General features: G+C 37.1%; 1 protein-coding gene across 3 annotated transcripts; it reads right to left on the bottom strand.

The window, feature by feature from the left end:
- Positions 1–406: 406 nt before the first annotated feature.
- LOC141638413 (uncharacterized) lies at positions 407–13,357 on the bottom strand. 3 transcript variants are annotated; one of them, XM_074447822.1, is made up of 16 exons: positions 12,849–13,357; positions 5,014–5,395; positions 4,821–4,922; positions 4,640–4,711; positions 3,684–3,867; positions 3,381–3,587; positions 3,240–3,280; positions 3,093–3,161; positions 2,909–3,009; positions 2,555–2,633; positions 2,343–2,441; positions 2,182–2,250; positions 1,947–1,996; positions 1,614–1,695; positions 923–1,017; positions 407–788 (listed from the first exon to the last, which is right to left on the bottom strand). In XM_074447822.1, the coding sequence occupies exons 1-16, from the start codon at positions 13,157–13,159 to the stop codon at positions 665–667; spliced, it is 2,067 nt and encodes a 688-aa protein (XP_074303923.1). In that variant the 5' UTR covers positions 13,160–13,357; the 3' UTR covers positions 407–664. The 3 variants fall into 3 exon arrangements, with proteins under 3 accessions (XP_074303923.1, XP_074303924.1, XP_074303925.1); XM_074447823.1 differs by lacking the exon at positions 12,849–13,357 and adding an exon at positions 6,807–7,385; XM_074447824.1 differs by lacking the exon at positions 12,849–13,357 and adding an exon at positions 6,790–6,863.
- Positions 13,358–15,831: the final 2,474 nt, after the last annotated feature.

Genomic DNA, 15,831 nt, shown 5'->3' on the forward strand with positions numbered 1-15,831 from the left:
TCCCTCACAAAATACCCATTTGCCATAAAGTGGAAAGCACATGGGGGTGCCCCACCTTGTCCCCCCTACTCATTTTATTAGAGGTCTTTACCCGTCTGTTCGCCCCACCCGTCTATACCAAGACCTATTGATAAATATATCATTGTAAGTTTGTGACATCTCTTGTAGTCTTGTTCACTCCACTTTATGGATGGTTCGGCTTATTGTTATGAAAATGTTCAGGATTATGCAGATATCAACCAACTTATGCTAACCAATCGCGTCAAAATTTCATTCTCCCTGACTATAAGACGTAATACTACATTCAAAGTTAAATATGATCGAGCAACAAGTCTCACAGAAAGAGAGCGTAAAGATCAACACCAAAGTTGACATGAACTAGCTACTATCGACTGTGAAGAAAAAATAAATAAATAAATATAATTCTCTTCTATAAATAAATAAAAAAATTGCAAGAAATGTGTACAATATGCAAAAGGAAAGGATATCATCGACGGAACACACCAAAACACAGGCCAAAACAGCACGAAATATAATACAATTGGTATCAAGCACTATATGTCACATAATTATCACTCGGGAATTCCAGATGTGGGGTACCAATTGACATGACGAAATCTGTGTGGAATCCTCTTTTAAGTTATCCAAGGTGAAGCAAGTATTGTCAAGATGGTAACGCGAAGCTCTTACGAATAGGCGTTGGTGTCGGTGCTGGTGGATCAAGACTCTTTATTATTCCTATCATTCTTTGGATGATGTCTTGGAATGAAGGACGAAGTTCTGGCTTACTGCTCATTTGAAATTTGCATTAAAAAAAAAAAAAAAAAAATTAACACGGGATTCTCCTGGATTGTTCTGCAAACTATAAAGTTGAAATAGGCAAATCTGTCAATAAAGAGGTAAAAAAAAGGTAAGGAGTTACCTTTGCCAGCAGTCCTTTATGATGGACGAAATACTGGGATCAATGGTTTCCGGTATGTCCAACCTTCTGTCCATGAATCCAACTACTCCAACCACCTTCCATGGTTAACAAAACAAAGTTAACCAAACAGCTGAATAAGTAAAAAATAAGGCAACCAGTAGGCTACTACGCTTCATGTGTTCACACACTCATCCTTCAATTCACGTTTTCCGTATTCCTCTTTGGTCGGTCATCATAAAATCAGCCAATGCAGTCTAAAATGGGGCCACAGAACCTTCTAAACCATGATAACACTGTCGGTCATCATAAAATCAGCCAATGCAGTCTGAAATGGGGCCACAGAACCTTCTAAACCATGATAACACTGTCACAGCCTTTAAGTTCACAACGTACGTGGCATAGAACCAATGGTCAAGGTCACAAGCGCCCTAATATTGCTAGATGCGGCCAACAACGCCTCAAAGTGTGCTCTAGGGTTACCTCCAAAACCTCGATATCTAGGTCACAAATTGGTGTCGCAGCCGTATGCCAAACCCCTGATGGATGGAACATTGGACGCCCCTGAATACGCTGTCACTTCCACAGTTATAAATACCCTTAACCCGCTTGCATGCAATTGCATATAAAATCAATACAAGCAAATGGATAAAACAGCAGGAGTATCAAATACGAAAGACAGTTAAAGTAAGACCTGTAATGAATTCAGACTGGACCAGGGGATTGACACGGTCATCAGTTCCCATAAGATAACTCCGAAGCTGAATATATCTGATCTGCAAAAATCCCATAGGAAAGAAATTCAGAAGAACTGCAGTATTCTGGAACAATTATCTAACACATTACACAAAGATCCACTAGGGCAAATCGTGCACAGTGATCGAATCAAACAAGACCATTCTCTCAGTTGGGTTGTTAACAAAAATGCCATCCTTGATGTTTATCGGCAATACACTATACACTAATATGAAAGTGAAAGCATTTAAAGAAACAATAGAGCTTCAATGGCATAGAGTTCGGAGATTACTTTTCATTAGATAGTTCATTTCGTAGAACTTCTGGGGCCATCCATTGAGGCTGCAAATCAAATTAGGATACAAGCAAACAAAAAAGGTCATTACAGCCGGAGCACAATATGAAGTGGTTGCATAACTGGAGTAAATACAACCACATTGTCCTACTATAGGATTAAATGCTAAATGTTCCTAGTGGAGATAAAACTTAAGACATAAATAAATGATCATAGTTTATGACAATCTTACTGTTCCTCCTCCAGATTTGGCGGTCAAATAAGTTGCATTTTTCAGCTTTGATAGGCCAAAGTCACCGACCTAATAAACGAGGTCTAATGTGTCAGCCACCTTATAAGAATTTAAGGTGCTTTACTTGAGAAAAGGCGGACATACGTACTAGCGCTAATTACCTTAACATTCCAGTTCTTGTCAACCAGTAAATTCGATGATTTCAGGTCCCGATGTACTATAGGTGGATTTCTGCGATGCAAATAATTCATGCCCCTTGCCTGTGGCCAAATAAAGTGTAAATTGTGAAAAAAAAGCAAAAATAAACAATAAAAGTCAATAGAGCGTTCTCAGCAACAGGAATGTGATATGTTTAATATGACTGAAACCGTACAACATCAAGGGCCATCCTCAACCGCCGTCTGCGATCCAATATCTGATTGTTCTTGTGTAGTATCTTAAACAGGCTACCCCTACAAGTTGCACAAAGCTGATTGTAAGCAGAATGCATCTTGCAACAAAATTATGAGCACAATAACTTTGGCAAATACATTAAATAGCCAAGCCCTAGATTAAATATAACGCTAGTGCTTCAAATCTCATATTTTCTACTTCAAAACATTCAGCTTTAAATGCACAATTTTCTAAGCTGGCCTATGGTTCATCTATCCTGATGCCAAATTTTACAGTGATATGGAAGAATATGACTGTCTCGGTTACACAAGGCCTGCTCATAAGTATATATTACCTGGGCAAATACTCTGTAACAATTGCAAGACGCTCTTGAGAATAACATGCTCCCATGAAGAGCAAAACATTTGGATGTCTTAGTTTCCTCATAATACCGATCTGCAGCATCCTCATTGGTCAGATGCAGCTAGCACCCTTTTCAATTAAAGATATTGTGAAGATCAATCAGTACACCGACTTACCTCCTTTTTATAACCGAGTAGAGTTCCTTCATTATAATCTTTCCCAAAATATACCTTAATAGCAACATCCTACAGCATGGATAAGAGATCAGTATTCACATCCAAACTCTAAGTAAGCTTGAGATTCAACCTTGATTTACAACATACCGATCCATTCCATAGTCCATGATAGACAACAGCATATGAACCTGTGGAACACTAGTAGTTATGACTAAGGACACATATCAAGGACTTTCAAGGAAATGTATCAATAATTGAAAAAAAAAGTTTTTGAAGTTAACAGTTTACCTTGACCAATTTCCTCTCCCAGGTGTAGGTCTTCCCATCGAATATCAGAGTCAGCCATTGCGTTTAACTCTCCTGAGCTACTGCTAGCTTGACTCTCCAATGAGCTTGGTATGTTTTTCACCCCTACCTGTCGTTCAGTAGCATCTTCAATTTCCCTTGCTTTATGTTTTTCCAAATCAGCCTCCAACTCATCATCCACACGCAAGCCTATTCATAGCAACGAAGTTGGCAGAACAGGTATTACTTGAAAGAGCCTTTCTAAAGAACATGAATTCCTTATTACATATGCGAGTATTATTTTACCTTGAAAAGGAGAATATCCGATATCGAGAGCAGAATTATGGGACACGGTTTCTTTTGGACCTCTGGGCCAGCATGAATCATCGTCACTTCTGTGTAGAACGCCACTTTCCATAAAGCTACTATAGTTAGCTTCACTTTTGTTGGTGGTACTCTTCTTTCGCAATTTTGCAAATAACTTGGCTGCCTGTGATGATGGCAAAATAGGCCACTCCATCATAATTCATAATGGTATTCTTTTACATAAAATACTGAATACGACTACACAAAGATGTCAGTCATATCCCTATTTAAGCAGATTGCAGCATAGCTGGCGTCATTTGAACCTCATTTATAATAAATCAACAATTTAGAATATCAAAATAGTTTCATTCACACTTTTCTTTTTTGAAATTTTAACAAGCTCACAATCCAAATGATTGATCATTCATATAATCAAATTTCATGATTACTTCTTCCTTGAAAGGTGAAGCCGCGAGATGCAACATAGTTATAGGTTTAAATCCCTGATTTCATGTCATTATAGTTGGGAAATCCTGAAGAGTTACTGAGTACATTATAACTACTAACTAGAGCACAGGAATTCCTAAAAAGAGTTCCCTGTTTTGAAGAGAACCCCTTCAAAGAGTCAGGTATCATATGCGTACATACTAAAGGTCCCTCTGTTCGGTTCAATTCCTACCTTTAACAAAATTTGTAAAATGTAGTTAATTGGACCGATCATAGGGAATAAATGGGAATTAATCCAACAGTAGAGAAGCCAATCATCATCTTTTACATAAACACGTCCTCTAGAGAATTGCAACATAACAGCCTTATATTTCCTAAAAACACTGAGACGAGTCTAAATAGAAGCAACTATAAAGAAACGGCTTAAATGTTCGCCATGGTCCATGCGTAATATGAAGGTACTATTAAAAAGTAAATCTGAAGGGTCATGAAAGAGAGTAGAGAAGTACAATCTTTGCAGGTTGAGAAATCACGGATTCCTCCTCCTGGAAATCTCTCCCTCCACTTGCGCCTCTAGTTATCTGCAAATCAGAAATGATCTCAAAATTTGCCAGACAAAAAATTTGGAACAACAGATGCTGCCTCCTATGCAATATTCACCAATAGGATATTACAAAAAATAAAGCTCACATCCTCGTGGTGGTGTAGATTTGAATCTCGGAAATCAAAATCAGATCCTTCTCTGTCGTCTGGAATGTTATCCCCTCCTTTTCCCAATAGGACTCTCGAGGCCTGGTGAAACACACTTACAGACTATCACAAAGGCGATCAGAAAGAAACAAGAAGCATTAAAAAAAGGAAACTTTCAGGAACTGATAAGCACCAGATCCGAAAAAGACGAAGCCATCTGAGGCACCGAAGCAATCTGTGGCCTATGAGGCCACTGAATTCTTCTCCTGTCAAATCCAGGTTTCCTGGGTTGTTCTGACGTCAAATTGTTAAATACAACAGCATCACTTGAAACAGTGACAACACCAATCAGCTGACCATCCTCATATAGTGGGCTTTTAGTCACCAATGCCATAAAAAGTTCACCAGACCTTTTCTTGAAAGGGAACTGACCCGACCATGAATGGCCAAACCGCAGCTTTTCCATTATTCTATTCATGTATGGAGCATACTGTTCTTCAATAAGTATTTCCCAAGAGCATTGTCCTAATACTTCATAGTCCCGCCATCCATAAAGCTTCTCTGCAGCATGGTTCCTGTTTGAGACGGAGTAGTTCATAAGCTTCACGGATGACGCCGCCTATTTGGTTAACTAGACTATAAACTGCAAAATTTTAATTTTTTCTTTGAACCAATAATAACAATACCAATATAACACTATACTGTAAGCGAACAATCCTTTAGCTAGCTCAGATAAGTGAAGCTAAGAGTGTGCACAAGTTCACAAACACGCAGTTTGAAGGCCACATATTAAACCTCCAATGACCTCTGCAATGAGATAAAAGTTGAATCTATGATCAGTTGGGACTGTAATCTCCTAAACACGCGGTCCTGGTTTCAATTCAGCTTTTTTGCGGAGAAATGAAACCAAAGTTACGAGAGCGATTTACTCATTAATTTGTCTTTGGCGCCCCGAAAAAGACAGTTCAAGTGTCGGTACAGAATGATATTGTTAAAAACAAAAACAAAAACAAAAAAACTAAAACGGAAATATCAAATTTATTGTCGAAATCTTTAACTGCAATCTCTAAATCAGCTCAAAGCCAATCATGTACATAGTAGTATCCCAAGACTACAATGGAAGCAAATCCCACTTGTTGTTTTGTTTTCTGTACCAACAGTCACAACAAGCATTTTACTACTACTACTACTATTATTAACAACTAATCGCCCCGTATTTCGAGACTAAATCCAATCAACTATTGTCTATGTACCAGCAAAAACAACACACAAATTTCAATAGAATGGGCCGCCATCAGTGGCGGAGTCAGGATTTGAACTTAGGGGGGCGAACGACTAATTTCATAAGGCACCCCGAAAAAATTTCGAAAAATTTAACTAAAAACTTTGAAAATTTCATCCGTCAGGGGGGCGACCGCCCCTGCTAGCCCCCCCTAGCTCCACCACTGGCCGCCATTAACTTAAAATCTATACTTTAGCAAAATATAAAACAAAATTAGTCGCTCTAAATTCCTCATTTCTAGCATAACAAATTCAATCCTCAAATCTCCACTCCATATCCTCTTTATATTGAAATCAACTGATTATTTCTCCAATTACCAAACTCGACGATCATTTAAAAAACAATATCTCAACCCAAAAGCTTATTGTTTTTTGGAAAAGCACATAAAACAATATCTACAAGCAAAATCACTAGTCATAAATGGAAAATAATCCAATCCTTTGTCAAACATGATTATCCACAACAATTCGCTACTCGATAAATGATTTAAACATAAATAAACTAGCGATCATTTAAAAAAAACGCAATCAGAAATCAAAGAGGCATCATTTTGTTGAAAAAAATAAATTAATCTATCCGTAAGTCTTCTATAAGGCGGTTTTACATTAATATCGACTCGTAAATGCAAAATTACTAGGCATAGAGATGTTCAAAACATTAACATAACGATAATAAATGAATCATTACTCCATAAATCCACAAACCAGTAAGTAATCTCTCCAGAAGCAGGATCAGTCACGTGGACGGCATGGTCAAGCGACTGAAGCACGTGACCATACGGACCGCCACATCGAAAGTTACCAGGAAACGAAAACACGTCATCCGGTGACGTGGCAACCTCGTCCTTAGCCAGCACATCGAGTTGAGCTTTAAGACTCGCGTAACTCACCTCCAACTCGGAGCAACGATCCACCAATACTCGGATCAAACTCGTTCCTGACTCGTCGGAGCCCATTTTTTATAGTCGCAGTTAGTATTCTCTCTCCTCGCCGGTACTTATTCGCCGGGAAGGGTAAAGTTGGAAAATCGGTGCGCATTATTTTAGTCGTGCAAGTTGCTTGAGTAGTGTATTTACCCAAAGATTATTGGATTATTATATTTTGTTGAATTAATTAATTTATATTTATTAATTAAATAATTGGTTGGCGACAGAGATTAGATAGTACGGATTAAAGGGCAAAAGTAAAATAATTGAAGGTGATGTGTGGTGGTGTCACGTGCCGCTACGGGAAGCAAATGGGAAGATGAGTGGTGGAACTTGGGAAGGTGGGTGAACGAGTTGTGAAGGAAGATTGTGTGGCTCTGTTTTTTTGTTTAAAATATTAAAGCTTGGTATTTTTCACTAATTATAAAAATTTATAATCAGTCTTATCCCATTGTGCATGTCAGATGCTGGATCCCAAATTCTCAACTAGTATAGACTATGTGGATTATATGATAGAATTATGAACGGTTGAATATTATTGAGTTACATTGCATAATAATATATGAACGATGAGTACAATATACTCCCTTCTATTCTAAATAACTTATCCTATTTCTTTTTTCATTTATTCACAATACTCTCTCTATTTCCTTATTTGGCAAACTTTAATACTTATTTTAATCACCTCACTCCACAACAATACCCCACAATACTCATACCTTATCTTATTTTAATCACCTTACCCCACAACAATACTTATTTTAATCACACAATATCTCCTCTCTCTCCAATCTCCTACCCCACTACAATACTTTACCATGTAATACTCCCCTCCCTTAAATCTCGTGCCCTCCACGAGAGGAAAGGGTTATTAAGAATAGGAGGGAGTATATAGTAGAGCTAAGCTAGGGTTACAAGGATTGCTACGCAAGACACGCCTAATTACAAAGAGATACGGAACGATATATTTCCTAAATTACAAATATATACGGAGCTAAATTATAGAAACGAATAACTGTTAAGATATTTCCAACTGTTAAGATATTTCCTTTACACGCTCCCGCAAGACGGTCGGTCGAAGAGTAAGACCGATCTTGGAGACTAAACGGAGAAAACGAGCTCGAGGTAGCGGCTTGGTTTATAAGCCTAACTGATCATTGCCATTAAAATGGTGAACACGGATGGAACCCAATTGGACGGACAAAGTGAAAATCAAGTGCAAGTTGTTTTATACGGGTATTGAATGAGAACGCACCAAAATTGGCACAGAAAATTACGGGGACGGATAACCAAGTCGGTGATGCTAGGTAGTTGGAGGTGTCGTGTGGATCGTGTAGGCAGTCGGAGAAGAAGGTGTCGCTAAATGTGCTTAAGTTTGCCGATTTTTCGAAAATAAAGTGTGTTTTGCAACGGTCTCTGCTGAGGTCGTTGGAGGGTCAAACGGTAACGAAAAACCGAGTTTTTGGACGTTTTGGAATCGTAAGATACGAATTTTGTGAATATGGAAAGAGTCGGGGTCGTTGATAATCCTAAGTGGTGCGAAAAACGGTCGAAATGGCTGCTGGTCAGAACCTCTGTTTTTGTGAAAACAGGGTCTGTTTCGAGGTGTTTTGGCATAGGCTATGGCTCGGTTTCCTAGATTTTAAGCTAGGTTTGTAGTCGAAAACGGGAGGTGTCGAACTGGGTTGTATCACGGTGGTCGAATGACGGTACCATGGTGGTTGTGAATGGTGACGGTTGATGACGGGTCGGGGTTTTTTAGTGGAGGTGCGAATTATGGTGTGTGTCGATGTCGTTTATGCGTGTGATGCAGGAGAGACTCGTGGTGGCGTGAATAAGGAACAGTGGTGGCTGTCGTTTTTTAGTTCGAATGACGATGGTGGTGAGACGGTTGGTGTGATGGGTAAAAGTATTGGGCAATAGTGTATGCAAGGGTTTGTCGTTTATTAAACGGGATGCTTTGTGATGTAACTATTGTGTGTGGTTTCAGTAACGGAGTAGAGAAAGTCGGTTTCAGTAACGGTGTACGTTTGATGCATTTCGCGGGTGAAGGCAGCGGGAGTGGGTCGGGTTTTTGGTGGATAGATTTTCGGAAATAGGATCTACTCCGAAGGATTTAACCCCTATCAAGAGCACGAGGTTCTGATACCATGATAGAATTATGAACGGTTGAATATTATTGAATTGCATTGCATAATAATACATGAACGATGAATACAATATATATAGTAGAGCTAAGCTAGGGTTATAAGGATTGCTACGCAAGACACGCCTAATTACAAAGAGTTACGGAACGATATATTTCCTAAATTACAAATCTATACGGAGCTAAATTATAGAAACGAATAACTGTTAAGACATTTTCAACTGTTAAGATATTTCTTTTACATTATATACACGCTATTTATACTGTTATACGGAGTAGTTTTTAGTATATTATTTATAAATTATAAGTTGACAATTCATTACTTCTGTAACGTTTCTCATTATTTGAGAAAATAAATTAAAAAAAACTAATCAAGAGATTTATGTAATAACATGAAATGTGTATTTTAATAAAAATATTTTTTTATGCAAAATTAGTGATATTATTTTATACTCTAATTTTTTTTATATCTTCCCATTTATCAAAATATCTTTTCTTTCACAAAATATCATTTTCAGGCAAAAAAAGTTATATGTGTGTCGAAAAAAGCGGTCAAAATATTGTCTAGAAGATCAAGAAAATAAATGGGAAGACTAAAAATGAAGAGAAGATTATATCAAAATAGGAAAGTAAATAAGAGTTTATATCAAAATAGGAAATGTGCTTTTAGGCGAGAAAATGTGAAGTTTTTCCTATTCAATTAGTATATATGAGATGGTAGAGAGTTCACCGACCTTGAAGTTAGGGGTCCGATTACCATTAAACTAAAATATAGTAATGTTGATAGGCAATTTTTAAACACCACTTTAAGAGCAAGTGCAATGGTGAGTTTGATCTAGTTGTCAATAAGAACTTTATAAAGTTCTTCCCATTGTGAGTAGTATTGAGTTTGTCAAATAAAGAACTAGGTTTTTGTTTAAGAAACAAGTTCTTTGATACTTTCAAAAAAAGAAAATAGTTTAATGTAAATAAAATATTAAGAATTGGGTCTCAATTAAGAACCAACAAAAAGTTCTTGCACTGTTTCTAAAAAAAAAAATCTTCCATTGTGTTAAAAAGAAGTTCTTAAATCTAGTAATTGACAAAAAATGACTTGACATAAAAAAAAATTCTTCCATTGCACTTGCTCTAAATCCTCGAAGAAACCGTTGATCTGCCCCGGTCTTAAACTGACTAAAACTATCCTTAAAACTAAACTTTTAAATGTGAAAAAATATTTTTTTTTAAAAAAAAAATTGTGTTAAGGGATAGTACTAAGAAAAAATTAGATTATCCGGACAAATTCAATATCTAATCCGAAATTTAGGATTTTGTATTTGTATAATTAAGTTCGGATCAAATGTTAATATTTGTTTTACAAATAGTAGAATTATCCGATCCATAATCATATTTTTCTATTGATTTTTTTTTTTGTTGTTGCTCTTTCACATACACATTTTACTCTTTCACATACATTTTTTTTTTTATAAAATTTCCACTACATACCCTTACCATCAAACTTTGTTCTCTCTTTTTCTTTCTCTTACAATCTAAACAAAATCCTCCTAAATTCTTCAATAATGGATCTTAACATCTCATATCAAACAACTAATAACTATTTTTATCAATACATTACATTAATTTTATTTAATAAGTTAATTTAATTGTTATATGTTTTTTAATTACTTAATTTTGTCAACTAGGGTTTTGATGGGAATGGATGATTTTGGGTTGGATAAACTAGGTAATCTGCATCCTAAGGCTAGTGGTGGCTGCATCTCGATTTAGCGGAGGAGCAAGACAATGGCGTGCGAGGGAGATCCAAAAGACGAAGGAGGGACAATGACGGGGTTCAGTTGGCCAATTTTGGAGGCTCCTATGGGTGGTTAAGGAGTAGATGTGGTGGCTCGATTTTGATTTATTTATGGTCTATGGCTATGCCTTTGGTGGCTTTTTGTGGGTTTGTCGTTGGTAGCTGTTGAGAGCGGATGGGTTGCGCAAGGTGTTTGTCGCGGTTGGCGACGGAAGTGTGTGGTCTAGTGGTTGTCAAGTAAAGGAATGATGGCGGTGGCAAGGGTGGCGGAGAAGTTGTTCGTTCTTCTAGTTTATTAGGTGATGCAACGGTAGGAGAGAGAGGGGTAAAGAAAAAACTGAAAAAATAAAGGGGGTAAAAAGGTAAAATGCGTATGTGAATGAATAAAATCTGTGTGTGAAAGAGCAATACCGTTTTTTTTTTTTTATTGTCAAATTTTAGTTTAATGAGTGTATTTAGAGAATTATACTCTTAGCTTGGTTTCCCTATTATTTTGCAAATATTCCAACTTTTCCGTACTTTTATAACTTTCACCTCAATTTTAATTATAAGTATAACACTCTGTGAGATAACACCTAAAAGTGTTTTAAAATGCAAAAATATATAAGTGACATATAAATTCTATGTTGAGATTGAAGTAGGAAAATAAATGCAAATCATCGTGTGAGACGATGAATATGGTATTGATTCAAACTTTAATTTTTCAAAAAAATTATGACATTACCAAATATCTACATCTAATCAGATTAATACTTCGATATTTGAACAGTAGATATCCTAAACATTTGAATTGAATATAAATTGAGACTTCTTAAGTTGTTAAATTCTTAATTTACTTCAATTTTCGCGTAGTTATTAACATGTTCAATCATTGAACAAACTAGTTTTGATGTCCGGCTATGCCCGGATCGGACCGGACCGGGACGGAATCAATGAAAAGCCTAATCTCGGTCAAAACCTTTCTAGGATTTTGGTTTTTCAATCTGACCCATTACAGACTCGATTTTAATGACTATCATTAACTTATTTTTTTCTTAGAGTACATATTTCTTCACCGTTATGGGCATAACATTAAATGGGACTTCTTAAATTTATGATATGGAATAATATTTAACTCATTTTAAAGAACATATGAGAACATTATTAGGCAATTGTATGTGATTAAAAATTAATCACCTAAGCTCACCCCATATGCAATTTAGATACGTAGTACTCCCTATAAGTTTCAAAGTTTACTTGTAGCACTCCCCGCCTTACGATACTTAATTTTTACTTGGCCTTAAAATTTTGATTACTCACCTTTGCCATAGGCCCATAACTAGAGCTAGCCATAAGCACGGGCTAACCCGGACCAACTCGACCCGTCTTTGGCCCGTTTTTAGGCAATTTGGCCCGGTCCGCCAATAGCACGACCCATCATTTTAGGAAAAAAAAAATAATAAAAAATGGTAAGTCCCGTCCCGCCAGCTTGGCCCGGGTTATATTTCCCGCCGCCCGACCCACCTCACCCACGGGCCTGACCAAAAGAGCCTGGCACGCCATTTGGTGGGCCTAGTCAGACCTGAACCCGACCCGAGAACACCTCTAGCTATAAAATTCGCAACATTGGATGACATTGTTTTTCGGAAGAGGTATACTAGAAATTAGAAAGTGTGATATCCCGCATATAGTACTAGTACTCTTAAGAGTCTTTAGCGAGACCGAATAAAGTACAAGTGTACAACTCATCTATCCATAAACATAAATGAGCTTTTAATCATGAAATGGCGGTTTTATACTCGAAAACGGTCTAACAATCTTACTAATATTCAATTTATGTAGCGAGTAATAAGCAAATTAAAGAGAGTGAATATAAAATAAATAAAAGAAGAGAAAAATCATACCAGAAGAGGATATGGCCAGAAGGAACAGAGGTAACATGAAGAGCATGGCCTAGAGACTGAAGCAGACTATGGTATGGACTTTTGAAATTCCCTCGGAAAAACGGTCCATTATTATAATTATAATCATTATTATTATTATTACTCTTCCTTCCTCCACCTCTTCCACCTCCTCTTTCATTATCCTTCCTACTCTTGAGTTCACACAATACTTCCTCTAGTAACTCTCTTAGTCTCTCGTGTCCCGCCTCCAATCTCGTGCACCGCCTCGCTAAAACCCGGTTCGTGCTCGATCCTGCCTCTTCCAATCCCATTTCACCCTTAGGCCAGCTTAACTAAGGTGATATCAGAAACGACAATTTTAAAAATCTAAGTGCAATAGGATAAAGTTATGAGAGGTGATACTCACGATTTGGTTAAATTAGATTAAAATGAAAATAACTGTTCTAAAAATTTCAATTTTTTTTTTTTACGGAAGATAGACGCAGGACACTACTTACATAAAGAGATTCAATCAATCAAAGTATACTGTTACTATATATAGAAGGGGAATTTGGCGGCTGTGTTAAGTTTTTGAAGCTGGGTGTGTATTGTGTACAGAGGCAAAATAGCTGCCACGTATCAGTAGTATGAGGTTGACTAGTGTGTTAGAGATCCATTGAGTAGTGACTATGACCATTTAATTCAACAGTTTCTTCTTTATTATGGCTGTCGTCATTTATTGGTTTACAAATTAAAGCTATTTATTATCACAAATTCTCATTATAGACGGACATTATCTGTCTATAGCTATAGATGGATAGTGTCCTTTCACAAATTAAAGTGGGTAGTGTAAGTGGGTGGAAAATGGATACCCCACTTGCACTATCTACTTTAATTTGTGAGATGGACAATATTCGTCTATAATGAGACAAACTGATTTATTATATACAATAAGTCTTTCTTGTGACGGGTATATCCGTCACAAGCTTTGTGATGGGTCAAATACTACCATATGGATAGATAAGACAAAATAGAATGCTAGTCTTAGGCAATTTGCTTTTGTCTTATCTCCTTATTTAGATAGTATTTAACCCGTCGCAAACTTACGACGAATATATCCGTCACAGATGATTTATATAATTGGTTTCCTCAAGGGGAAGGTATCAGTTGCACTAAGGGTTGACAATCATTGCCTTTTGAATTTTTGCGGGTTAGCGTTAAGATAGTGTAACTTGTCTATGTAAACATTGTCTTAACACAACTAAGAAAAGCTCAAAATAGTACTCCCTCCTATTCTAAATAATTATCCCATTATCTATTTCCGTCTATTCACAATAATGTCACATTGTCCATTTTTGACAAGTGTTGTGTGGTCCAAATTTAATTCCATTTCCGTCTATTCACATAACTGTCCCATTGTCTGTTTTGTGTGGTCTAAACTCACTTTCTTAATTCTTGTACCATATTCATAATGGGACATTTATCTAGAATAGGAGGGAGTATATGTTGGACTTTTGAGTTATAAGTTCGGCTCATAAATCCGTAATCGGTATTACTTTATTGTGGCTTAAATATGGTATATTATATGGCCTAGTTAATGTAAAGATAATATTCTATTGGTTATAAAATAAGGTAAATTCCTAATATATTCTGATGGTGAATATGTATAAAAGAAGGCCCTAGGGATTGGTCCTCTCTCAACCCATTAAAAGTTCTTCTTACGCCTCCATCACAAAAAGGAACTGTCAAGTGCTAAAAGGGTCAAGAGGGAGAAACTCAATCTCAATAATAATCGTTATCGTTTCCGCTGCTGCACTTAGCTTCTCATCATGGGCCAAGGTAGGTGCTTTCTAATCTTACTCTTGTGATAATCATATTTTTCAAAGATCCGGGCTTTATGCTATTTATTGATTAAAAATTACATGTGAAGATACCTCATTTCTACACCTTCCGCCAACCACCCAGTGATGATTGGGCCGCATGTTTGGTACGCGGAACGATTTATGACAGTCCGTAAGTTTATCGTCAAGTGATAGCTCAAACACTTGTGTCTATCCCTTGGTCGTCATCTACGCGCCGATACGATCGTTTTAACAGTAATTAGAGTTCATTTGGAGTCCGGGTCAAAAACCGCTTCATTTTCTAAGAAACCCTTTAAAATGCCGAGTCGGAATGTTCTAGAATATTCTAGATATTTATTCCATAATTAAATTTTATATCTTTTGTAAAATATATCCTATATATCATATTTTACGGAATAAGGAAGTAGAGACCTACCACAATTGCATAATAGAAACACGGAAATCTTTCTTCCGCAGGAGGAAACCTCTGGGGAAATGACGCAGCAAGTGCTGCGCCTCTTGGAAGGATGATGGTTCAAGCTTAACTTCGCAAGTGAACGTGTGTAGTTGCACTACTTGAGGGTCGAATCACAAGGAGTATGAGAGATTACCAATTGTTATCATTCTTAAGTTTAGCTAAGTTAAAGAAAAAGGATTTGATTGGCAAAATGACTAGGTGAGCTATACTAAATGACTAGCAAATGAAACTAATAAAGCAACAACAAAATTCAAAGAAGAAACTAATTGGAATGATGTTTTACTCAAGATATGGAAGGACTAGGGCACGATTAGGCTACAAACATTCGTGATTATCATGTTAATTCCGACAATTAGTCATCTTGGGAGTACAAGGCGGGGGAAAACGCCTCTAATTCGTCTATTGACTCCCTCCCGGGCTCACAAAAGGACACTAGACCTACCGACTGAACTCCCTCCCGGGCTCATGACTCGGAATCTCCTATACAATATTCTAAGACCCTAGGAACGCGCACCATCCCCAAGGTAGTCGATTAATGCTAGGAGTCATTAAGCATACGATAAATTCCCGGCCTTCCCAACCTTTTTTCCAAAGGTGAAGGTCAAACCGGTCCCCAAAGGCACCCTCTTTAGGCTCTCCCTCCCGGGTTCAACCCAAATAGGCCAAGGATGTAAATGGGTGGTCA

The sequence above is a fragment of the Silene latifolia genome, unplaced genomic scaffold (genome assembly GCF_048544455.1).
Source record: "Silene latifolia isolate original U9 population unplaced genomic scaffold, ASM4854445v1 scaffold_20.1, whole genome shotgun sequence".
Taxonomy (NCBI): Eukaryota; Viridiplantae; Streptophyta; class Magnoliopsida; order Caryophyllales; family Caryophyllaceae; genus Silene; species Silene latifolia.